The sequence below is a fragment of the Podarcis pityusensis genome (assembly GCF_964106645.2).
Source record: "Podarcis pityusensis genome assembly, chromosome: 3".
Taxonomy (NCBI): Eukaryota; Metazoa; Chordata; class Lepidosauria; order Squamata; family Lacertidae; genus Podarcis; species Podarcis pityusensis.
In genome coordinates this window covers 43,076,603-43,101,521 of record NC_138026.1, presented here as the reverse complement: position 1 = coordinate 43,101,521, position 24,919 = coordinate 43,076,603, and the positions used below count along the sequence as shown (strand labels likewise).

The 24,919-nt window shown below is 43.3% G+C and overlaps 3 protein-coding genes across 16 annotated transcripts in view; 2 read left to right on the top strand and 1 right to left on the bottom strand.

Moving 5' to 3' along the window:
• The window catches only part of MDN1 (midasin AAA ATPase 1), an 88,096-nt gene extending 84,040 nt beyond the window's left edge, over positions 1-4,056 (top strand). For both annotated transcript variants that reach the window (XM_080999853.1, XM_080999852.1), the window contains exons 97-102: positions 148-322; positions 871-944; positions 1,035-1,149; positions 1,557-1,620; positions 2,174-2,316; positions 3,142-4,056. In XM_080999853.1, the coding sequence (XP_080855979.1) occupies positions 148-322; positions 871-944; positions 1,035-1,149; positions 1,557-1,620; positions 2,174-2,316; positions 3,142-3,330 (760 nt within the window). In that variant the 3' untranslated portion in view covers positions 3,331-4,056. The remainder of the gene's footprint in view (positions 1-147; positions 323-870; positions 945-1,034; positions 1,150-1,556; positions 1,621-2,173; positions 2,317-3,141) is intronic.
• A 2,140-nt stretch (positions 4,057-6,196) lies between these two features.
• On the top strand, positions 6,197-21,814 carry LYRM2 (LYR motif containing 2). Of its 2 annotated transcripts, none has more exons than XM_080999925.1 (4): positions 6,197-6,502; positions 8,880-9,020; positions 11,604-11,804; positions 21,572-21,814. In XM_080999925.1, exons 1-3 carry the CDS (start codon positions 6,458-6,460, stop codon positions 11,682-11,684), a joined length of 267 nt encoding a protein of 88 aa, XP_080856051.1. In that variant the 5' UTR covers positions 6,197-6,457; the 3' UTR covers positions 11,685-11,804; positions 21,572-21,814. The 2 variants fall into 2 exon arrangements, with proteins under 2 accessions (XP_080856051.1, XP_080856050.1); XM_080999924.1 differs by lacking the exon at positions 6,197-6,502 and adding an exon at positions 7,400-7,465.
• The window catches only part of ANKRD6 (ankyrin repeat domain 6), a 66,710-nt gene continuing 56,075 nt past the window's right edge, over positions 14,285-24,919 (bottom strand). For all 12 annotated transcript variants that reach the window (XM_080999855.1, XM_080999863.1, XM_080999862.1 and 9 more), the window contains 7 exons: positions 24,579-24,683; positions 24,140-24,271; positions 22,509-22,685; positions 21,483-21,635; positions 20,267-20,380; positions 18,769-19,096; positions 14,285-15,324 (listed from right to left, as the gene is read on the bottom strand). In XM_080999855.1, coding sequence (XP_080855981.1) covers positions 14,753-15,324; positions 18,769-19,096; positions 20,267-20,380; positions 21,483-21,635; positions 22,509-22,685; positions 24,140-24,271; positions 24,579-24,683 — 1,581 coding nt within the window. In that variant the 3' untranslated portion in view covers positions 14,285-14,752. The remainder of the gene's footprint in view (positions 15,325-18,768; positions 19,097-20,266; positions 20,381-21,482; positions 21,636-22,508; positions 22,686-24,139; positions 24,272-24,578; positions 24,684-24,919) is intronic.

The window sequence follows — 24,919 nt, the reverse complement described above, 5'->3', positions numbered from 1 at the left end:
GCCCGAAAAAGCTGTCTTATTTTTGGCTATTCATTATCTACCAGTTCATGTAAAATACTTTCTCTGAAAAGGATATCCCAAGTTGTTTTTTCCTCCCCCAGCAACAGTGTTATTGTTAATATTGTGCCTTTTCTTCTTAACTACCAGAGGTGATTATCGAACAGGAAAAAGGCTGAACATGCGCAAAGTAATTCCATATGTTGCAAGCCAGTTCCGAAAAGATAAAATTTGGTTACGGAGGACCAAGCCCAGCAAAAGGCAGTACCAGATCTGCTTGGCCCTTGATGACTCTGCCAGTATGGTAGACAACCACTCTAAGCAGGTAAAACAGAAATGGTGAAGAAGCCAACTTAAAAGTCTTATATGAATGAATTCAGCATTAATCTTTCACGCATCAAACTTGCAGTTAACTATACAGAAGGCATTTCCCCACTTCATTGCTGTTCCTTCTCTCTTGTCAGCATGGCTGCTACTGTTTGCTTCCCTCTGTCTGCCACCATGGGATTTACTTAACACCAGATGCTTGTTTAACAAGGTCAGGGATAGCGACAGGGATATAGGGGGGTAATCATATGGCTGTGATGGATGAGCATGCATTTCTTTCCCTGCAGCAGGGAGTTTAGCAGTGGGGAAATTTTCACCTAAGGGGGAAAGTTACAAGCAAGTGCAGATTGCATTGCAGGGGTATATCATTCCATTTTCTAATTCCTTTGCTTCTCCGATAGTATCACATATCACAGTGCGTTTTCGGTCCATGACAAATGCATGAAGCAGTGTTAGAATTCTGCAGTTTGTTAACTGTTCTGTGGTGAATTCTATGTTCTTAGCTTAGATATACAACAGACTCAAACTTTTATTTGTTTTCTATAGCTTGCTTATGAATCCCTGGCAGTGATTGGAAATGCTTTGTCACTCTTAGAAGTGGGACAAATTGCTGTGTGCAGGTAAGGCTATTTTAAAGCCGGACTTGTCGTCATAGAAATCTTTTTACTCCTGCTCAGTGCAGTGTTTTAAAATGTTTCATTTTATTTCAGTTTTGGAGAGGCTGTTCAGCTGCTACACCCATTCCACGAACAATTCAATGATCAGTCGGGAACGAGAATACTCCAGCTGTGCAAATTTGAACAAAAGAAAACTAAAATAGCTCAGGTATCTCTCATCTTGGATGAGTGGGGCTGCCTTTTTTCATTAAAAGTTCCTATGTTGTGTTTAAATAACTATTGTGCCAGGCTAAGGGTGTTCTTAGGTTAGTTCTTTTACTTTCCTGTCCAATTTGTCCTTAGAATGTTACAAGAAGAAAATGGTCTTGTCTCTGCACTAGCCTGGTATATTGCTTGTAACAAAAAAGAGTGGTGCAGTCTTATGTTTACTGCAGCCCCTTCAAAACAGCGAAGGAAATAATGTGGCTGCTGTATAATTTTAAGTCTATTTTGAGTTCACAACCTTAGGCTGCAGTTCTCGACTTGCATTCCCATTCATTTCTGTAGAACAATTGTCTTAGAAAAGAAATTGTTAGCTCACAGCTGATGCACATATATTCTCTCACTTTTCTACAGTTCCTAGAATCCTCAACAAATATGTTTGCTGCAGCACAGCAGTTCTCTCAAAACATTAATCCAGGTGAGTTCCCCCCTCCTTTTTTGTATACAAACAAGTTAGGCATGGTAGTCGAAATAGTTCTTCATTGGATTTATCAGGAGCATGGCTCTCTTGGCAGAATGCTGAATACACAAACGGCAATTGTTAGTAAATAAGGCTGAAATCCTAGCCCAACGTATGTGGGGAGTAAGCCCTGTTATTGGGTAGGACTTGGTTGTGGCAAGACATGATTGGGCTAGCTTTGTGAGCTCTTCTCAGATTAATATTTTAATTTGTGTTTCTTCTTTGTTGGCACTACTACTGGACAGTGGGGATGTTTCTTCCTGTTGCTTTTAGAACATTCATAAGCATTGATTGTCTTACTTTAAATTTCGTGTCCCATTTTTGGGAAGCAAAGCTTTCACATCCCATTCAGGGATATATTTTATACTATTTTTATACATAAAACTTTGTTCTTGGGGCTGGCTTTCATGTCCGCTTGTATGTTAAAGTAATAGAAAATGTTAGTAAGACTGAATATGTACCCTTTTTCTAGTTTTGTTTGCTAAAACTGAAAACATGCCTTTCTCAATAGAAACTGCTCAGCTACTCCTAATAGTGTCAGATGGAAGAGGTCTTTTTCTCGAAGGCAAAGAACGTGTCACGGCAGCTGTTCAATCTGTTCAGAATGCAAATATCTTTGTCATTTTTGTAGTGTTGGACAACCCTAATTCACGGGTGAGTAAATGAACCATCAGATAATTGTACTACTTTTAACTGGGTGGAAAAATCGCCTTGGTTGGGTTTAAAATAGGTCCGAGGCATCCTGTATATGAAAAACTATATTAAACTAGTCAAGCTTCCTGCCAACCATAGATTTGGGAGCTGAGGTTTCATACTGTAAGGAAAAATCTACTTTCATCTGCACTTATTTCTGGTTCTTGCCTTCAACATTCATTTTGCTGACAAGAAAATTTGCCTAATCTTTACAAACTTCCATGGTTAATTGCTGACTACCTTTCCTGCAAAGTAGTTTTTTTGATATTTAAATCCAGCTTCTTCTGCCTCTCACCTTGGTGAGGAAAGCGACAAGTCCCTTTCCATTGGAGGTCCAGCTCAGGTTATTCTCAGCCTGACTTTGCAGGTTCCAAATCAAGGAACAGAGTTCTGCGGGCATCTTTGTCTTGACATTCCCTGCCACAATACTGGCATTTAGTATTCCTACTGTGTTACGTTTCTTTCCAATCACAGGTAGCAAATTGTGCATGGAGACTATACTATAAAAGACCACATGGAGTAGTAAAAAAGCTATAAGTAGTGTATGGTGACAGCCCTGAAATCAGCACTAATATTCTCTCCCTTAGTGACCTCCTGCTTTAGTCTTCAGTAACTATTGTTAGGATTGCCTGCAAAGGCTACAGTCCACTTATTTGAAAACAGAATGAATTGACTCAGGAGATTGGTGAGAGATGAGGACTGAGGGAGGCAACTTTTTTCATTGATCCTAGCTGCATAATGCTACTTGTGTAGTCCTGTATCTGATACTGTCATTTTAATTCACAGGATTCCATCTTGGACATTAAAGTACCTGTGTTCAAAGGCCCAGGGGAATTGCCAGAAATCAGGTCATACATGGAGGAATTTCCCTTTCCTTTCTACATCATTCTGAGAGATGTGAATGCCCTCCCAGAGACCCTCAGTGACGCACTGAGGCAGTGGTTTGAACTGGTGACTGGTTCAGACAACATGTAAAATTTGGCAGGTCATGTGAACACATGGTTACCAGTTAATGGCAAAGGTCGTCAGCAAATTTGAGTTGCTGTTCAGACGGGCCAGAAATTACACACTAACATAACATGCATTTTTCCCCTTAACAGTGCAGGAGACTATGCAAACGGTGATGAACTAACAGACTGCTCACTTTCTTGCCTATATCTGAAAACAGTGGAAAACCATCTCCTTTTTTTTTTACTCTTTGTATAATTTATTCTTATTTCTGTACCACTAAGAAATAAGTGGCTCCCAAGACTATTTTCTGTAGTAGTAAGAAACTAGTTTCCTTCTGAGAGGAAGTTGCAACTAGAATGATTAACCATAATTAAAGAATACTTGTCTGTTTTGGGTCACATGTGTTAGTGGGACCCTGTGTTTCGAGGAAGGGTTGAATTTTACACAACCAAAAAAACCCACAACCACCACAAATCCTACTTGAATACTTGAAACTGTCGCTGAACAGTTGCTGGTTTTATGATAATGCTGGAAGAGTAGTTTTTTTAGAGAAAGACTCCGCGTTATCATTTTACACTGTGAACTTTGCCCTCTGTTCAAGGGAAATAGTGATAAACACATTTTAGTATCCTGAAAGCATGCCCAAGGCTCTTTCTGTCATCTCCTATTCCCTGCCCCCCCCAACTTTTTTCATTGCAAAAGCTATGCATCAGTCGTGATTACTAATAAACAATGTTTTGCTGTTTGTAATTGTGGTGTCCATTATTTGTTGGAATATTAAGATTCTATATTAAGAATCTTGGGAACTTAATAGAATTGGTCTTGAGTGGGCCTGACCTTCCTGCGCTACTGTGACCTCAGGTCTGCTTCCTCCCCACCCCTTCCAGGTAAAAGCACTCATCACATGACGTGTGCTTTGCTTGCACAGCCCATAAAAGAAACGTGTTCACCATCAGATGCAGATTTCTCCAGCTTCTTTCCAGAATGGACAAAGATGGGTCCATTGATTGATCACAAGGCCTCTTGGAATTTGCCCTTCTCTCTCTACAGAAGATAAAGAAGGAATTCAGTACCAGGGAAACAATAATAGAAGACCTAAAAAGAAAAAAGCCAGCCATTGTTGCTATGCATTTGTCAAAGAGCTCCATGCATTTGTCTCCAGCTCCAGGGAAACGAAGCTGGACAAGAGCTTGGGCTGATGACGTTTTCCTGAAAGACGCACTTAAGGCCTTCTTGGAGAAAATAATTTTGAAAGCTACATGGATGACCCGGAGCCCTTTGTTTTGCTCTGTTCAGAGGGCAAATCCAAGCCTGATTTCTATGTTTTGACAGTTAATTTTGTCACCATAGTTTTCTCTGTAAACAACTGTCACATTGAGGGGTGACTTAAGTTAGCCCCTTTGGATAACCACACAGAATATTTAATGTTTAAGGACGAGTCTTCGGACACATTCACTTAGAATTTAAGCATTACAGGGAAAAAATACATGAGATTAATAGCATAAGAAGCTTGATAAAATGCTGGCATTGCAAGCCAAATATTGATTGTTGATGCAGAACTGAGAAACCCTAATTAGATAATAGAATCAGCAGTGCTAAAATTGGGCAGCAAGGGAAAGCTCATATGAAACGTCCAAAGTGAAAGGAGTGAAAGATGCTCAAATGATGTGATATTTATGCCCAATTTTTCCTTTGGATTAGTCCCTCCCCCTCAACCTTCCTCGATTTATCAAAGAAAAACAAAGTTGTAGGAAAGGAGTTGATAAATCATGCTCCAAATTCATACTTAGCAACTTCTGCGTTAATTTTGATTAAACAATTTACTATCAGCAAATACAAATAACTGCTATTTTTTTAAAAAAAGTTTTGAATAGAAGTTACATAGCACTATTATCAAAACCTAAATGATGCAAAAATGTGTATCAATGTTTGGGCTTTCTCCAAAGGATGTTAAAAAATAGGAAGATGCCTTTTATTCCTACTTTAACAAGTTCAGTTGTGTTGCAATAGGGTAAAGAATATCTCTGTACTGTTAAAGCTGTTTAACTTCTGATGGAAGCAGTCTTTCACTGATTAAAAAGGGCCACTAGTGATGTCACCAGAGTTAGAACTTCAAGCTTGCTCTCAGGCACAGGCCTATGTCACCTTAACTGCAATACTTAGCCTTGGACCTTATGCACTTACATGTGTACCTCTGAACCTGTAGAAAGTACTTTTTTGTTGTAATATACATAAAGCTAGTTGCATGAGGGTTAACCAGAGCTCAGGTTGGGGCTTAGCAGGCTCACAGTAGCTTCTGCTTCCCCCCTCCCTTTCTCTCTCTGTGTTTGTGTGTTCTCTTCCTGGAGCAAGAGGAGGAGGAGTCATGTGGCTTTGGCTCCCAGCTCAGCTGATCCTGCAGGTGAACTGGATCTCTCCAAAAGGCAGATTTGAAAAGCCTGCACCTGTGCTATACATACACGATGCTTATTTGTAAGGAAACGAAGTTCTTTGCCTTCTTGGGTCGTTTGTTTCACTGCCAGCTGACGGAGGGCTTGTTTCGTTGCAGCTTCTGGAATCTGTGAGTAAATATTCCACTTATATGCAAAGTGATTTGCAAATAAATCACTTATTTGAGTCTTTGTGGGGAACGTTTGTTGAAAGGTGGATGAAGGCAGATGTAAATCTAACGAGGTTAAAAAGGTGCTTGGAGCAATCGCCGTTGTGCTTGACGCTGCCATGAAAGAGTAAAACTCTTTCAAAGCCCTCTCTCGGGCCCTTTACTTGGGCTCCGCTTAGCTCTGGCCGGAAGGGCTGCTTCGTCGGCGAGGCTGCAGGAGTCCGTTCCGCCCTTCAGTTTTCAGAGGAGGAGCCGCTCTCGGCCCACCCTGCGCCGTCCTTTCCAAATATCGGCAAAGTGCGCGCGCTTCTCTCTTGCAACCCTGCGCGAAGGGTGGCCTGCTGAGCCGCTCGCCGCGCAAAAGCAGAGTTTTTCTTTCCCTCCTCGCGGAGCTGCCCGGCGCCGCAACCTCGTTCTTCCCAAGAGCCTGGAGAGAGACGCCGGGCGGGGAAGGGAGAGCCTCCGCTTCCCTTTCCTCTGACGCGCCTCGGCAGAGCGCAGAGAAGGAAGAACCACGCCGAAGCGAAGCGCGCGCGCGCGCGCCCCTCAGTCATGGCGTCGTCCCGGCTGCCCCCGACGGCGCTCACTCTGAAGCAGGTAGAGAGGGAAGGGAAGGCAGGTGCCCACCAGCGAGGCGACTCTTCGCCCTTTCCTCGGCGAGGCAAGAGCAGGGTCTAGGCTTGGCGACCGGGCATTGGAGGAGACTGCAGGGTCGGGGGACAGCAGCAGCAGGCAATACTGTAATGGCTTTGCTACCTTTAGGTCAGGGGCGTAGCCATTCCTGTTGATTATTTCTATTACTAATTCCATTTCTATACCGCTTAATTTAAAAATGTAAAGTTGTGAACAAGAAACGGAAGCTATAGCAGCAACTTAAGCGATACTGTAACCAGTTTTTTTTAAAAAAACAACAACAAGCAGTTGCATATGACATAACTACAACATTACTGCTAATACATAAATCGGGATTGGTTCCTTCTCCTTCCCACGCCTCTCACCCAGAGCCCAAATAAACTCGCAGCTCTTCCGCAAAAATTCCGGGAAGAGGAAGGATCCTAGAAACTCCTGGCAGCACCCGAGCTTTTCAGTCTGGGCTTGCTTTTGTGGGCAGGTGGGAGCGGCTTCCTCAGGATGTCCCTTTTAGCAGTCGGACAACGCTCTCCACACCCAGTTCCAGGTTGCCCAGGGGGTCCCAAAGGTGGGAAAAGGACATCTCACCACCCCACTGTTCCTTCTCCAGCCTCTATCCTCTTTTCCTCGAGCTGCTTTCACCTTAGCATTTGCATGCTGAGGAAAAGCTTTGCCAGCTGATTTTCCGCAGGAAAAGGAAAGTTGGTGTAAATAGTATAGTTTGTATATGGCATGTTTATGTTCACCCTTCGCAGGAGTGATGGGGACCCCATTAAGGCTGCATTTATATTCGTCTGAGCAATAGCATTTAGCAATAGCATCTAGGGGTTATTTGGATAGGCATGCTTGCTTCTGTCCTGTTTCTTCACATTTTAGGTGATGGAACATATACCTTTACTGCTTTTTGACCCAGGAGGGGATGATGAGCAGGTGATGTCCTAGAATTGTTCTTGGATCCACTTCTTACATTTTTTTACTGCCCTACCCTCTGTAGTGGACAGGGCAAGAGTGTAGGAAATAGAAAAGCAACCTATATTTTTGTTCTATGAAAAAAAAATCAAGAACTTAGGTTTCTTTTCTTTTCGAAAAGGAGTTTGTACTCCTGCAGAATTTTAGCATTCTGGTTGCTGTGAATAGCAGAGGAATTAACACGAGTTGAACTGATAGAACTTTCTGGGTAAACAAGGCCTCATCTCTGCTTTGCTAGCAGACCTTGCAAAGATGGGAACAAGTGCTTGCCCTTATAAACATGTGCTCCACATGAGTTTGGCCATTCATGTGTAGCACAAGCTTGTCACAGGTCCATAACTCAGGCATTTACACTCTGCATGTAAATGGGACAGTGGTACTTGCGGAAATCTTACGCAGATGAGTGCTTTACCTGTGGCATTGTGTGTTTTGCATCTGAGCTTTTTAACTTAATATTTTAAATTCAGGTAGGTAGCTGTGTTGGTCTGATGCAGTCGGGGGAGGGAGGAATGTCCAGTAGCACCTTATAGACCAACTAAGTTTTTTCACACGTCTTCAGATGCCTTCAGATACCTGCACACAAAAGCTTATACCAGAACAACTTAGTTGGTCTATAAGGTGCTACTGGACAATTTCTTAAATTTTTAAAATTAATATTTTAAGTGAGACAATTTATAAATGAATGGGCAATAGTGGATGTATGGTAACTGGTAGTTTGGAAAACATTGCGTTTTACATGTGAACGCATTAATGTATTCACATATCTTCCGTCTTTTTTCATTTAAAGATTTATTTGTTTTGAATTACAGAAAATAACTATTTTTCTTTCATAGTGTAGTAAGTGGTGATTTGTGTTGCACATGGGCCTCTTCATTGCAGTGTTTGAATCATTGTTAGGATCCTGTCAAATGTTTTAAAACTCAAGGTTACCTTTATTCTACTTTTGGAGTGATTTTATAGATGACCGTAAATGGAACAGCATGGGAGGGCGCTAGTTAGAATAACTGATTTATAGACTGTGGTTTGCAGCAGAAAGCAGATGGACCCCGTAGTGGGATTACTACATCCATAGGTTATATACATAGGTTCAGACTCCAGTTAAAAGGATCTCTCTACTTGAGATCTAGAGAGCATCTGACATTCAGAGCAGATGAAGGGTGGAACATGTCACCCTCCTGATGTTTTTGGACTCTGCCAACAACTCCAGCTAGCATGCCACAGGTTGACATCCCTGGAATAGACAACGAATACAAAAGTTTTATCAGTCACCTGACTCGGTTTAAGACACCTTTCCATGAGGCTGTGAGCACATGATCAACACTAGATCGTGCAAACAGTAAAAGGGTCATCCTTTATTTTTCTTGATACCTTGCAGTTCTTGAGAAGGCAGCAGGTCCTTCAGTTGTATAGAAAAATTTTGAAGGCTGTTCGTCAGGTGCCTAATGAAGCTGATCGCCATTACCTCAGGGACTGGGCAAGGGAAGACTTCAAAAGGAACAAAGGTGCTACAGACGAGGTGAGAAATACTTGTGGTTCTGCTGACTTGGTACACTGCAGTTGAAGGTTGAACCTGTATTCCTGGCTCATGAAGGTGTCTTCTCTGAGACATCCAAACAGCCTGCTCAGAACACCTCATAATGACTGGGAATAATTATCACTGTGTCTCACCTACAAGAGGTGCCACGGTAGACTGGACAAATTTGGAATATTTGATTAAATGACTCAAGAATGGGGATTTCCAAGGCTGACTATGTAAAACCCCAAACTGGTCATTGTGGTAAACCCTCTGAAGTAATTCGCTAATATTTCAACTAATTTTTACGGGCTGTAATACCTTGCTGCGCAAAATTAACAAGATCCAATTTCATAAGATGTATAGAGAGCTACTAGTTTGAAAAGCTGGTTGGAGTGTTTATTAGAGATTTCACTGCATATTCTTAGGAAGATTCAGGTAGGTATCCGTGTTCGTCTGATGCAGTCAGATTTTTTATTTTTTATATATATTCTTAGGAAGGTAATTATTAAATAGTGTTGGATGGATCATTTTTATGGTTATATGTTATAATACTTATATGAATCCATCCCATGTGCCATATCCTTCCCTTACTAAAGGATAACCGTGGCTCAGAGTGAATTGGGAGGGGAGTAGTTGAGCCACATTGGACCAGGTAAAACGGGTCGGCAACCTTTTCAGCTGTGGGCCGGTCCACCATCCCTCAGACCATGTGGTGGGCCGGACTATTTGGGAGGGGGATGAACAAATTCCTATGCACCACAAATAACCCAGAGATGCATTTTAAATAAAAAGATACATTCTACTCATGTAAAAACACGCTGATTCCCGGATCATCCGCGGGCCGGACTGAGAAGGCGATTGGGCCGCATCCGGCCCCCGGGCTTTAGGTTGCCTACCCCTGAAGTAGATGTTGATCGCACCAAAGGCATTTGTTAGGTCAGCACTTCGTCTGCAGACAGATGTCGCCAATTTTAATTTTCTTGTGTATCGCTCTTAAATACTGCTTCAGTATACTGCGGGATTTCTCAACCTTGGGTCCATATGTTCTTGAACTACAACTCCCATAATCCCTGTCCACTAGCCATGCTGGCTAGGAATGATGGGAGTTGTAGTAACAACATCTAGGGACCCAGAGTTGAGAAAGGCTGGTACAGTGGTACCTCTGGATGCAAACAGGATCTGTTTCAGAGCCCCGTTTGCATCCTGAAGTGAACGCAACCCACGTCTGCGCGTGCGCAGGTCGTGGTTCGCCACTTCCGCGCATGTGCATGACATCATTTTGATTGTCTGCGTGAGCGGCAAAACCCGGAAGTAACGCATTCCGTTACTTCCGGGTCGCCATGGAGCGCAACCCTAAAATGCTCAACCCAAAGCTACTTCAACCCAAGGTATGACTGTGTAGTGGATAGGTGGTTCTTAACAGCTCTGATACTTTTCTGTAGCCTTGAACTTTTTTATGTATGTATATATGTATGAATGTATGAGCTCAGTGGCACAGTCTTATGACTGAATACAATAATGATGTTAGGTGGTTAACAGGGTGTCCCTGCCCACCTGTCATTGTTGCCTATTGAGGTCAGGTTCCCCATCCCTGTCATAGAGATTCATTTGCCACACACGGTGCCAGTATTCTGGCATCTTTTCAGTACGTTTCCGAGCACAATTCAAAGTGCTGGTGTTGACCTTTAAAGCCCTAAACGGCCTCGGTCCAGTATACCTGAAGGAGCGTCTCCACCCCCATCATTCTGCCTGGACGCTGAGATCCAGCGCCGAGGGCCTTCTGGCGGTTCCCTCATTGCGAGAAGCAAAGCTACAGGGAACCAGGCAGAGGGCCTTCTCGGTAGTGGTGCCCGCCCTGTGGAACGCCCTCCCATCAGATGTCAAAACGATAAACAACTACCTGACATTCAGAAGACATCTTAAGGCAGCCCTGTTCAGGGAAGTTTTTAATGTATGATATTTTAGTGTTTTTGGTTTCTATGGAAGCCACCCAGAGTGGCTGGGGAAACCCAGCCAGATTGGCGGGGTACAAATAAATTATTATTATTATTATTATTATTATTATTATTATTATTATCATTATTATGTGCCTGTTTATCCTAGGCCCTACAGAATAGTGACTGTTTTTATTAACCCAATATGCCTCACCTGCTATAGTTGTCAGATTCTCTTAATGCTGTATTACTGTTCATTTGCAGTTAGTGTATGTGGTACTCAGCCCTGAGCTCCTCTCAGAGGAAGGGTAGTGTAAAATATAATAAGGATTAACTGCAATCATAGAACACTTAGGAAATGACCAAGGAACTTTATCTTGCATTCCCATTTCAAAAAGTTCATGCTAGTGCAGCTGTTGGTTCTTTGCTTCCTAAACATGTATGTATGTAACATAAGCAGAGGCCTTTCTAAGTGCCCTCTAGGAGTAGCCCTAATATGTAGAGCAGCCTTTGGGGTGAGATCATTAGTTGCAAATTTTATGGATGTAAATATAGACTGATAAAACATTTGTCGAAATAAAACAGATTCAGTGTATGAATGCATATTGCCTTGCATGTGCCTACTAAGTATATAATTTCTGCTTTGCAGGATACAATTCGGATGATGATCACTCAGGGCAACCTACAGCTTGAAGAGCTCGAGAGAACACTAAAGCTGGCAAAATCGTAGCCTGATCATTCACTGATGGTGGAACACAGTATTTGTTTTTTCAGTGTGTCTCCTTCAAAAGACTGCCATGGAAGGACCTCTCACACAACCAAACTGATTTCTGGACAGACTCCCTTATTGGTAAGTAGACTTAAACAAAGCAGCTAGTACTGCTATAGGCATGAGTGTTGAGATTTTTTTTAAGGTTCAGGTGTGATGGGAAGCAGCTCATAAGAGGCTGAAACACAGGGAGATTTCTAGTTCTGAACTAGGTCTGTAATAATATGGGAGGTGTGCGCTATCTTAAGTAGTTGTTCTTAAGGTGCTGCTCTTGTCACTTCTGAGGGCAGTTAACACTTCTGAAATCCATTGAAACCCCCAGAGAGTGACCCATGCACATCTAATGCACCCATGCCTGAAAACAATGGGATACTCAAAATGAACAGAATGCAGGAAACCTTTAGTAAATTTTTGATGAGACATTCTGTGTGTTTCCAGAGATGGAGGATAGTCAGTTACGCTGCTTGTTTCCAGCAGGCTTAGTGCAACCTAATATGTTTTTTCCTGCTCCAGATAGTAGGACTCAAAACAATGGATTCGAGTTATAAGAATGGAGATTACAACTAAACATCAGGAGGAACTTTCTGACAGTAAGAGCAGTTCAACAGTGGAACAGACTCCCATGGGAGCTTGTAGACTCTCCTTCCATGGAGGTTTTCAAGCAGAGGTTAGATGGCTTTAGATGAGATTCTTCCATTGTAGGGGATTGGTTGGACCAGATGACCAATGGGGAATCCCTTATAATTCTATAACGGGTAAAGACATTCAGTTAGATTGCCTGCTACGTCCTTCCATTCCATTTTAAAACTCTGGTGAGATAACAGGTTCTATGTCTTCAACATCAGCCAACTTTTTTCCACCACTGCTCAGTTCTAACCTGACAAAGGGTTTTAGAGAACTCAAAAACCTGCAGACTTACTTTGTGATAGTGCACTATTAGCTTGTTTGGCCTACCTTAAATATGGATTTTGGGGTTAAAAATTGCTTTTTTAGCTGTATCACACAACCCAACACCACCACCTCCAAATTGTAACAATTATAACCTAGGCATATTTAATATGCTTATAGATTTATGGATTTTCGGATTTAAATTCATTGTAGGATTTAAATTATACCCCACTTTGGGCAGCATAGATTTAGACCAGAGAAGCACATGAATGTAAAAAATGTAGAGTATTTGGATTGAAATTTTGTGCATAAAGAGCTTTATGTACTTTTCGTATACAACCATCCCTCTTTAAGGACTTCATTCAAAATGTTTATACTCTTACATGAGAGTTAAGATCTGTGCCTGGAGAACTATTTCTAAATCACAACAGATTTGGTCTCAATTCAGCATTAGTTGTGCAATAATAGGGCTAGCAAAGCACAATCATGGGCACATCCAGAGGCATACAGTGTTAATATATTGCATCCTCACTAAGATGTGCAAAACATATATGCAAATCTGCTTACATACACTAGATTTCTTTAGCTGCATTGGACTGTTGAACTTTTAAAAGCAATAGCTGTTTTTGCCTAAGTGTCATGCTAACGTTAATTTTAAAGATCACTACCCACTCCCCTGGGTGAAAAAAACACTTCTTGACACATATCACAGCACTCAAGATATATTTAAAAATAAAGTAAGGCTGAATAACAGTATAATTTGAAGACTTGAGACTACACAATCCATCAGGGGCCAATCGTGCATAGAAACCTTAAGGCAAGTTTTAAATTTTTTTGTTAAAGATGAAATTCACGTGGGGCAAGTGCAGTGAAGACACAATCTAATTTAGGAACTACAGCCCATTTCTGTATTTGCAAGGACCATTATATTCTCCAAGTAACAGTTAGTGGGCCAGAAGAACATGTTGCTACTATCTAGCAGTGTCTTTTTTCCTTTGAGTGAAACAAGGTACCACACCTTGGTTAGAAGTTGGCTGGGGCATCAGGACCCAGCTAAAAAGGCCATATTTATCTCACAGACCACCAGTTGACCATCACTATACAAGGACAAGGCGTTAACTTTTAGGAATTTACTGTCACTCAAAGGCACTCAATATCTATCTATATATAATGCTTTTTCTGGCTGCAAGTACAGTGGTACCTCGTGTTAAGTACTTCATTTGTTCCAGAGGTCCGTTCTTAACCTGAAACTGTTCTTAACCTGAAGCACCACTTTAGCTAATGGGGCCTCCTGTTGCCGCTGCGCCACCGGAGCACGATTTCTGTTCTCATCCTGAAGCAAAGTTCTTAACCCGAAGTACTATTTCTGGGTTAGCGGAGTCTGTAACCTGAAGCGTATGTAACCCGAGGTACCACTGTATGCCAATTAGCTTTTTGGTTGGAAGAGCTAAAACTTCAGCACCTCCATCCCAAGAGCTGATCAGCAAAACGGTATGACAAAAGTACACATAGGCAGCACAAAGTGTTAGATAGGACTTGAAAATCACTCGCATGACCTGTTAGCACATAGTTCCCCATACAGGCTACTCTTATCTGTACTGGGGTAGGGGAACCCATAGGATTCATAAAATGGCAATGCAGTCCTATGAAGGAGGAAGAGGTAGCCTTGCTAATTTGGGGTGCTTAACTCTTTTATTTTCAAAAAGATACATGAGCACTTATGGTAGAGCAAGAGAATGCTTTGCTTCAAAAACATGTTTTAAATACGTATAAAATAAAACTTTACGAGATTCATAAAAATGGCACAGGCATACTGGAGAGCTGTATCATCAGCAATGAAAAGCCACATAACTACATTCTGTATTATACTATCACCACTGGCACACTGTATGGGGATAAAAGAAACATTTTTAACAGGGGAAGGGAAATTCAATGCAGTTTCTGTACAAAACAAGTGCTACTTGGAGGGCAGCAATCTGCATTCCTTGTGAGCAATGCACGAGCAAAAATCCTTATAATCTGGAAAGGCCACAAATCCCCAAGAAGTGTAAAATTCCAATAAAACTCCAATAAAATTAGCTTAATTGCTGTTTGTCAAAGTTATCAGTTCCTTTGCAACACTTCATGAGAGCAGGCAAATGCTAATGTTCCTTCTGCACTTTAGTCCTTAGCTTATAGAGTTCCTCTTCTAAACTTTTTATATGTTCTTTGAGGAGTGCTTTATCTTCCTGGGCTCTCTGGTCAGCTTGGCTCCGAGCTTCTTCAATCTTCCTTTCATACCACTTCTCCATCTGGCTGGATACAGCCTCAAAAAAGTACTGTGTGATTTCCAGAGCTTGAGAAGTGCCTGCAAGTTGAGGGCTGACCTCTTTTCCTCCAGAGACAGCAGGTGGTGGCGGCGGCGGCTGCTCTGCAGAGTGGGTGCCTGCATTTTGCTGAGGCCGGTGCTTCAACTGACCACTTCTGCCAGACCTCTTCGTTTGAGTTCCTTTATCTATAAAGCAGCCTCCTCTCTCCACCTCAGTCTTTGTAAATTCGGTAGGGGTCTTGGAAACAGTTTGTACCTTTGCATGTCTCAGTTTGGAGCCTGAGTATTCAGATGGTGGCAGTTCTTGTTTCAATCTGCTGAAACTTGCTTTGTCTTTGGGCCTTACAACTTGAGGAGAAACTGCAGCGGGAGTTGGGCCAGCGCCAACTAACTGTTGCTCTATTCCTGTAAATAAGGAAATATGAACAGTTATGAGTTGTTTTTTTAAAAATGTTTTTATTAAAGGTTTTCTTGGTTACAAAAGTAGAGTCAGTGTCTCTGCTTTCTGTTCATAGAATTCTTTCTTCAGCAGTTATACACTAATGTTACAGACAGTATAAGGTTAGGGGTTGATAGTAAACTTTCATTCTTTTACATAGTGTATGTGTAAGGTTTTTGTGCCAGTGTCACGTGGGTAGGTTCTCTTACTATTCATTTACTCGTTTTCATTGGCAGTGAGGGAGATTGGGGACTCCAGGGCATGGTTGGTTGCCTTCAGTTGACTGCAATGAGTTTTGTTTGCATGTGTGAGGTGGAGGGGTTGTTGGGTCAAGTTAGCCATATCAGTTCATATGCTGTCGGTGGGTTCTTGTTGGGCTGTGTGTGTAATAAAGGGGAGCCACACCAGGGTGAAACCATCCTTTTTTATTTGTGCCCATGCTAGCTTCAGTTTGTTTAGTATCAGTGGTCCATGTTCACTCCTGACAGGCCCTCCAGTGTCTAGCTATGATGCTCCTGGCTGTTTAGAGTGGGTGGGTTATAGTGTGAGCATTATTGTCTTGGAAAATATTAAATAAGGCCAGTTCTGGGGTGGCTTCTAATGCTTAGTTATTTTGCATATTTCTTGTAGGACTGATGTCCAAAAGGGTTGGGTTTTGGGGCATTCCCACCACATGTGGAAGTGCAGCCTCTCCAGCATTTTGGTGAGGTTCCTGGGTGTATCAGTGCCAGCCACCATCTGTAGATAGGTTTCAAGGTGAGTTCCCTTCTTTTGGCTGAGATGGATTAAACTATGATCTAAACAATCCTTTAATCCATCAGGCGGGGTTTATTTTGTAACCTATGTTGTGCTCCCTTTTGATTGAGATGAGGGGGTTTCTGGGATTCTAGTATTTTGTGGAAACCATGGCATGGTCCCTCTGCTGTCAGGAGGTGGTTTTCAAAGTTGGTCCAAGGCCTAGTGGCTGCTGCTTTTACTGCTAGATTGTTTAAGGTGGTGTGTTTTCCAGGGTATTTGGGCGTCTCCTAGTTTAGTGTTGTGGGGATTTTCCTTAGATTTGAAGGAATGGGTATGCTATGGTGGGGTGTTTTTGAGTGGGTACGCACGGCGATAGTCACATTGTTTCGTCTTATCTTCTAAGACGTATGGGATTATGTGGTGCGTGGTGATTGATCTATGTTGGAAATTCCCCATCCCCCTGAGGAGGGGAGGTGTAGTAGTTGGAGGTTTTTTTGCCTGTCTGAAGGCGGCTGGAGCACAGGCAGCCAGCTGTGCACCCCTAAGTGGTACAGTTTAAAGCAGCTGCCTGCCTGCATGGTCCCTCTGTGTTATGAGGGCCAGAGCGTGATGATGGTTTTTACCCAGTGGTACCTCACAAGTGAAACTACAGCCACTCTTGAGTCCCTCTGCCACCAGCGTACTAGTGGCAACATGAGTGAGGAGTGGCTGCAATTTCGCGCATGATGTACCAGAGGGTGAAGCCACTGTCACACTCTGGCCCCAGGCAACGTATCATCCAGGCCTATTGTTGAGGCTCCTCAGGAGAGGCTTCCACACCACAGCTGAACGAGCCCCCGCCCATGCCTCTCCAGAGCGGGTCTCCCCACCCCCTTCTGGTGCCAGAACGCCATTCCAGTGAGTTCTGGCTGAAAAAAAGCCCTGAATACTATGATTGTTTCAAAGGACTACCCCCTGTACTGAAGGTGTTGAAGAATGCCCAACTGTGTGCTAAATTGCTTCAACTCTCTCTGCCCAGCCTTAGCTATAGATGATTGGCTATGTCAGTGAAACATCGTGTTCTGCAGATATCATGTGATGTTTAAACAACAAGCTGCATTGGCCCTCCAATATAGCTTGCTCCTCTCTCTGCCGTATGGAGGGCCGATTGTGATGGCGGCTTCACCCGACGGTATATTGTGGGTGAAACAGACACCACACCCGAGACCCTCTGCTGCCAGTGGCCCAGTGTTGAAAGTGGCGCTGGCAGCAGAGGGTCTTGGGTGTGATGTCTGTTTCACCCAAAATATACCACTGGGTGAAGCCACCATCACAATCTGCCGTCCATACTGTTCCTGGGTGATGTATCAATACAGCACCCAGGCCTACTGTGTTTTTTGCTCTATAGGACGCACCCGACCATAGGACGCACCTTGTTTTAGAGGGGGAGAACAAGAAAAAAAAATTGTGCCCAGGACCCCTTCAGCGAAGCGTCAGGAAGTGCTACGCAGAGAGGGGGAGAATTTTTTTTCCTTCTTCTCCCCCTCTAAAACAAGGTGCCGTTCAGTCGCCTTTAGGAGTCTACCTTGGAAGTCTGGAGAGCGAGAGGGGTTGGTGCGCACCTGTACAGGCTCCAGTTCAGTCATCACCTCCATCACTTCTGCCTCCTCCCGGGCTAATCAAAGCCAGTTTTCCCCCAACAGGTGCCCTTCAGTTGTTTTGGACTACAAATCCCATCAGCCCCAGCCAGCATGGTCTGCGCTCTGAGATGATGGGAGCACTAGTCTTAAACATTTGGCGGGTACCACGTTGCAGAAGACTGCTCCACTCAGTCATAACATCTTTCTCACAAGAGAGTTCTCACTGGATCAGCATCTTTCAGCCATTTTGAAAATTCCTACTTTGACTTCTGAAATGCCATATTTTTTGCTCTATAGGACGCACCGGACCATAGGAGGGGGAGATTTTTTTCTTGTTCTCCCCCTCTAAACAAGGTGCATTCACCCGAAGCCTCTGGAGCGTGGCGGGAGTTCCCGCTGGGCTTCGGGTTCTTTTGACCTGCTCTTCGGGGCTGGCGGGGGGAAGCCCGCCGCCAGTCCCAAAGAGCAGGTCGAGGAGCAGTGGAAAGGCGCGCAGCCCCTCCGGCAGGGAGAGCCTGCGCGCGGCTATGGCAATACCCCTACCTCCCGCAAAAGCCCACAGGAGCCACACACCCTTTAAGGATCGTGCAGCTCCTGCGGGCTTTTCTATGAGGAGGGAGAAGGGACTGACTGGCCGTGTCAGTCCCTTCTCCCTCCTGGGGAAAAGCCCGCAAGAACCGCGTGGAGCTTGTGTGCGGCTTTTGGGGGCTTTTCCTGCCTGCCTCCCCCCTGCATTCGCTCCATAAGGCACACACACACTTCCCCTTACTTTTTAGGTGTGAGGAACTTCTGAGCCAGTATTCCTGTTAAGGGGGTGCACGCATGACTAACCATAGCTCATTCTCTCAACCACTTTCTGGTATTCATTGTCTCAACCAGAGACAATGAATACCAGCCATCACCTAATTGAGACAAGCACTAATCCAAAATGTGTCTGATCAGTGTGGAAGAGGATCTGATGGCATTGGAGGGGGTGCTCCCTAATATTACAGATTCTTTGCCACAATACTCTAGCATAGCTTTCCCCTCCAGAAACTACTAACAAAAAGATACCTGGAGTGTTGGCTTCTTGAACAACAAAATACTGCTTCCCAAAGCTCTGCTCTGTTGTGGGCACTCTACTTCTTCCAGTATCTTCCGAGACACTATTCTGAAGGGCAGTGCAAGAATGTTGCTGCGAACCATCCGACTGCAGTGGGGTTTGGCTAGCTTTACAGTCCTTCGTACAAGGAAGGTTCTCTGTATCCAAAGTCTCAGCGAGTGACTCACATGTAGACAAAGTTGATTTTGGCCTTGAAGATCTAGAGTCTCCAGAAAGCTTCAACTCCAGGTTCTGAATTTTTAGCATGCACCAAGCTTTCAGTTCCCCCACCAACGATATCTGTAAGGGAAAAACCCATGTACAAATCAGAGGCCATCAAATGACAGTCTATTAGTTTTAGCAGCTAAATGCATGCTAGATTATTGTTGCAGCCTGATCTACTGAGTTAAAGAGAACTTAGCATCCTATATAGTAAGGAAGTTTACAAATCTAGCTTTGGGATAATGAATGTTTTCTTTGAAAGACCCTAGCAATAATGGATCCGATCTGCACTCTTGCACACTGAAATGGAATATTTGCATTGGTGTATTGGCCTGGAACACTGTAATTATACCATGATTTGTAGCACTGTGATAGGACCACAGTATATGCAATAGCCATTATTAATTGCTAGTGCAGTATGTCTGGAGATACAGTCTTGCTTATTCTACCAAAATGGGGGAGTAGGACATTGCTTGTAAGATTATTATTGCTGCATTAGAGCCATAAAAATGTCAGAACAAATATGAAGATTCTCGAGGATAGCAAGCAGGAGCATTCTTTTTAATCATTTTATATTTCATCCTTCTGCTTGGCTAAAAAATATATTGACCTACGTGAAGTTTTTAACCTCCCAGATCAGATCTAATAATGTAACCAACCACTGCTGCGGACAAACGTCAGCTCCCTTGGCCAGTAAAGCGAGGTGAGCGTCACAACCCCAGAGACATTCGCGACTGGACTTAACAGTCAGGTGTCCTTTACCTTTACTGCACCCCCATGTTCATCAATGCACAGGGTTGTTGACTTTTTTTCTTATTATGTAAGGAAATAGTAGTTTTAAGAGACGTTCTGAAAGCATTTTCCTGCTGGGTTTCTAAAACTGGAAGTTCAAATGTTAGCTAACTAAAAGGCAGTCAAATTATGACACCACAAAAACCAAATGAGAAGCAGATATTTCCTCAGAATATGGGTTCGTTTAAGCATCTTGCAAAAAGGTTTTACATAAGATCACTGAAATGGATAGGCTGCCGTCAAGAAACATATTTAAATGGCTTATTTCCAACCACCCAAGTAAGCTATCTATGACTGCTCAAAATGAAAATGTATCTCACTATAACCAGATAATTTTCTTTTTGAAATTGCTTGTCATTCTTTTAGATAAGCGCTCTTTTCTGTGTATCTTAAATGGAAAGTTTCAGATTCCTCATTGTCTTATATGCTCCACGAGATACTTATTTTCTAATCTACCTGGCGTTTCTCCCCTTCATGCCTTTCCAACTCGGCATGCTCCTGAAGACGATGAAGGCACTCTGTTCTTTCTGCTGACAGCCTCTCTGCCATCAATTTGTCTAAAACGCGGAGCTGTGATAAAAGAGGAAAGCACAGCAGAAATGACAACAATGCATAGGCTGACTTATTAAAATTACTTTACTACTGGTAATTTAACTTACCAAGGGCAAAAATTGCATCTAAAAAGGACAGCAGAAAAGGCATTTGTGAAACATTGTGAATAAAAGTATTCCTTTCAGTGTTTTTAAAAACACTGCAGGTTATTTCAGTTGGCTGCAGGTATGACTCTAAGGAGTGACACAATAAACAAATGATCAAGGTGATACCTTGATAATAATAAGAGATACTGCAGTGATCAAGGCATATTTCTGGTAATTCTAAACCCTGCTTGCTTCCCAAGGCTTTTCAGACCTCCTTGCTCAGGGCAGGAATGTCTGGCAAGGAGAGTAGTGCCACTATGTCCTGCATTGCAGCCCCTCTGGAAATACAATTAACTAATGTCTGGCTACTCCATGGGGCAACAGCCACATAGAAAAGATTGCCACATTATGAGTTTCAAGCAGCCTCCACCTGAAGACTGTAACAAGTAGACCAGAAGTGGAGAACTGTTTTCTGGCTGGCAGGCCAGATCCTTGTGTCTCCCCACCCCTAGGAGGGCCAAATCTGACAGATGGGCAAACCCCTGAAGACCTAGTGACAGTCAGTGCTCTTTTGTAAACAGCCCCTCGCTATTCTTTAAAACCTCATTTTCAAAGAGCAGCGTGGAGCTGTTTGCAAAAGGGCTTTCAATCAGCTCACCCTGCTTTTTGAAGTCTGCATCACCTGGTGTCGTTCTGATGTAAGGCGATTGACAGGTGGGGAAGAGAAACATGGAACAGGGTTGCACCCTCTGCTCACCAACAGGATAAGCTGCAGGTTCTGCTACTCCAGTGTGTTCTCCCAGGGAATGGGACCCTGCCTATATCAGTTGACCCAGCGACATCAGCTGGTGAACAGGTGGGTATGATTTGGGGGAAATGGCTTCATGGGCCAACTTGGACCCCCTGTTGGGCCAAGAGTATAGTCTACGGGCTATAGGTCCCCCATTCCTGACACAGACCAACCCACGCCCTATAGGCTTTAATCAGGCTCCTAGTGTTTGAAGAAATACTTTGTCCATGGAATGTTTCCTTACCTGATGCTGAGTTTTGTTTTCCATTTGACCTAGTTTGCTGTTCATCTTATCCTGTGCTGTAACAAGCTCCGCTTTTATTTCTTCCACAGCGGCTGCCAGCTGGTTCTCTACTTTATCTATCAGTGGCTCACAACGACACCCGTTTATTGGTGCCTGCAAGAAGCAAAACAACTGTGACAACACATCCCCTGTATCTTAATAACAACTATGATTGGCTCAAAGGACAGCAAAGCAACCACAACAAACAGTACTGCTTGGAGCCTCCAGGGAGAAAACAAATATACAGGTTATACAGTAGGAAATGAAAATAAAATAAATTTGCCTGGACGTTTTTTCTCAAGAGTTCATCCTTCGCATTTAGAGTATACAGAGGGCCTTTATTCGTTTAGGGAGAAAAATGGCAAGATATTAGCTGTTTAAGAAAAGCACAACTACAGCCAATAGTTTAAACAAATAGCTCGCTTGACCTGCTGCTGTAAAAATGAGTCTACGGTAGAACCACAGCATTTCCCATTGACTGCAGCTTAGAAGCTACCAGGTATGCTCCTTAAGCTCACACAGTTACGATCAGATCTCTGTGATGCTCTATTAAAGCTGTGCCAACACAGCTTCTGTAGTCCCTCCAGCTTCTTGTTAAACAAAAACCTAAAACCAGGAAGTATCTTTCATTGGAAATGTAAGTTTGTTCGCTTGTAATCTTTCTAAAAGAGTTGGTGAACCTTTTTCAGGTCAAGGACTGTGCTTCCTCAGGGGAAACATAGGGGCTTATGTACCAGAGGCAAAAACAGGCAGAGCAATGGATGTGACTCTTAACTTTGTACAGGCTACATTCCAGCCACCCAGAAGTCAGAGGTTCCTACATACACACAAACCCCTCCATCCTTCATTCAGGCAGAAAGAGGCTTCCGGGCTGGGGTAGCCCACAAAGGCACAAGACAGAAAGTTAATATATTTAACTTTTAAATCCTTTTCTGTCCCCTACCCTCTGAAGAGTGTACATGCCTGTTAATCCAATTACATAGTTACCTGCATGATTTTTCCATTCTTTCCACGGTAAAGTGTATACAACTGGTAGGCTCTGAATTCATGGGGAGGTGGAGGAGATGCGCAGCGGCGTTTGCTCTTGCGTTTTGGCAAATTCTGCTGTGGGTTAGGAGGCACTTGCTGATCAGCTGGTGATGTGGGTTCAGAGAGTGCCAAAACCTGGTTTTAAAAAATACACCATTTTTAAAAAACCTATTTATTCCAGCACATTCATTCTCCATGAGTGCAAATGTAGCACTCATGATAACTTATCTATTGGCATACAAAAAGCCCCCTTTTCCCCATATTCCATAACAAGGTCTAATTAAACTTTGCTGAGGACACATATGAAACATTCCACATTCTTCAGGATCAGACTGTTTCACACAATATCCATTTTAAGGTGATACCCAAATTCAAAGCTAACTGTGTTCTTCAAACAACCCAATAAAATTGTCAAAGTAACGTGTCAAATGTTATCTCTCCTGTTACATTTACTACCACTGCCCAATTTAAGTGATGAAATGCACTGACGCAAATGTGGCCGCCATATGGACTTGTTTTCATTCATTCAAATCAATATTCCTGTTTGCTGCTCATCAGGCTCTGCAAACTGTTTTGGAAAATGGGTTGAACCCAACATGCTATGAACTTGTGCTTCTGTTAAATGCACTAAGCATCCACTATCTGCCTAGATTTAAACACATATTAAAGAATAATTGGCCCCAATAATAGCTTTCTGTGACTAAAAGGGCTTCTTCCATTTGCAAAAAGGCCTCTGATCCAGTGGAGGGCCCCATTGCAGGAAGGGAGGCAGGCAATTTCCGCCAGTTCCCCTTTCCCCCTCCAGTGTCACTTTTAATAACTTTCAGAGGGTCCCCTGACCTTCCAGAGCAGGTCAGCAGGAGGAACACTGGAGAAGGAATCAGTAAAGGTTGCCTCCACCTCTTTCTTCTGTGGGGCATCCTTTGAGCAGCAGTCTGCTCATGTGAAGTCTGGACCCAAACCTCCTCCCCATGGTCAAGAGCAGGAGCAGCTAATCCTTTTAAGGCTGTGTGCTGCAATCACCCATGGTCAACCCTTCGGGCCTCTCACTTGGCATGAGGGATTCACAGAAGCTGGTGATGATATTAACAGCAGCAACTACTACTACTACTTACAGATAGGTAGCCGTGTTGGTCTGCCATAGTCAAAATAAAAAAATCCTTCCAGTAGCACCTTTAAGACCAACTAAGTTAGTTCTTGGTATGAGCTTTCGTGTGCAAGCACACTTCTTCAGATACTTCTTCAGATGTGTATCTGAAGAAGTGTGCTTGCACACGAAAGCTCATACCAAGAACTAACTTAGTTGGTCTTAAAGGTGCTACTGGAAGGATTTTACTACTACTACTATTACACTTTTGTTTAAGCAAATGGGGGGGACAGAAATCTGTGGGGCCCATTGTTCCCCTCCGGCTGAAGTCAGCTACCCCATGGCCCATTCTCTTTGAAACTATAGAAAGGTTGATGATGTCTCTGACAGAGGGCACCAAAAGTAGGCATGTTTTAGAAAGCCTGCCCATGAATGGAAGGAGATGAGAGAAACCGCCTAGATTAAGAGTGCCCTCCCGCTGTCATTCTGCATCTGCCGGTACCTTTTCTCTTGGTTTCTTCTTTTTATTCTTCCTCCCTCTGAGCTCTGATAAAGGCAACTGTGCTTTCATGTCACCTCTCCCCTGAAGGGCCTGGTCACTGCTGTGAGTGTCATCAGCAGCTGAGGCACTGCCCTGTTTCAAAATAAAAGCACACACAGGCAAGGGGGCTAGAGATGCTGATCTTTGCTCTCTGATAAGTTCTCACATTCAGACCTGAACACAACACTTCTCCAAATTCCAAACAGAGCAGCAGCAGCAACCGAAGAGGGCTCTCCTAGGTTGTAATGCAGGTACTAATTATTTTCCTCCAGGTGCTTAAAGCACAACAACGCAAAAGGTGAAACACTCATGGCAGATGAAAAAAATACTTTCAAGAGGTGGGGGACTCAAGCACTCAGACCACATTCCTTGCCTTCAGTACACAGAAAGCTGGCTGTACCTTGCTTTGCACCACTTCATCTCTTGGTACAGACTGAGCACGCCTTTCCTCTTTCAGTCTGTCCCTCTTCTTCCTCAGGCTCCTTCCACGATTAAAGCGCAAGATCTGCATGTAGCAACATTTCAAGTTAATACCATGATGACCCAGTCATCCTGGTCCAATTACAGAAAGGGATGCTTTAAAATATCTGCCCGGTTCCTAGAATGTAGCAGCAGCAGCAAAGTAAATTCTGAAATGGGCAGAGAATGTCGTTTTTGAACCAAATGCACTAACTACAGCACAGCGTACAATACATTAGACACAACACACCCCACTTGCTTATGCATGCGAGAATGAGTATC

Bases quoted from the DNA above. Each gene is read 5' to 3' on its own strand.
- LYRM2 (XM_080999924.1), top strand. From the start codon at position 7,415: ATGGAACATATACCTTTACTGCTTTTTGACCCAGGAGGGGATGATGAG. The intron at 7,466-8,879 runs GTGATGTCCTAG...GATACCTTGCAG, and splicing joins CAGGAGGGGATGATGAGCAG to TTCTTGAGAAGGCAGCAGGT. The intron at 9,021-11,603 runs GTGAGAAATACT...TCTGCTTTGCAG, and splicing joins ACAAAGGTGCTACAGACGAG to GATACAATTCGGATGATGAT.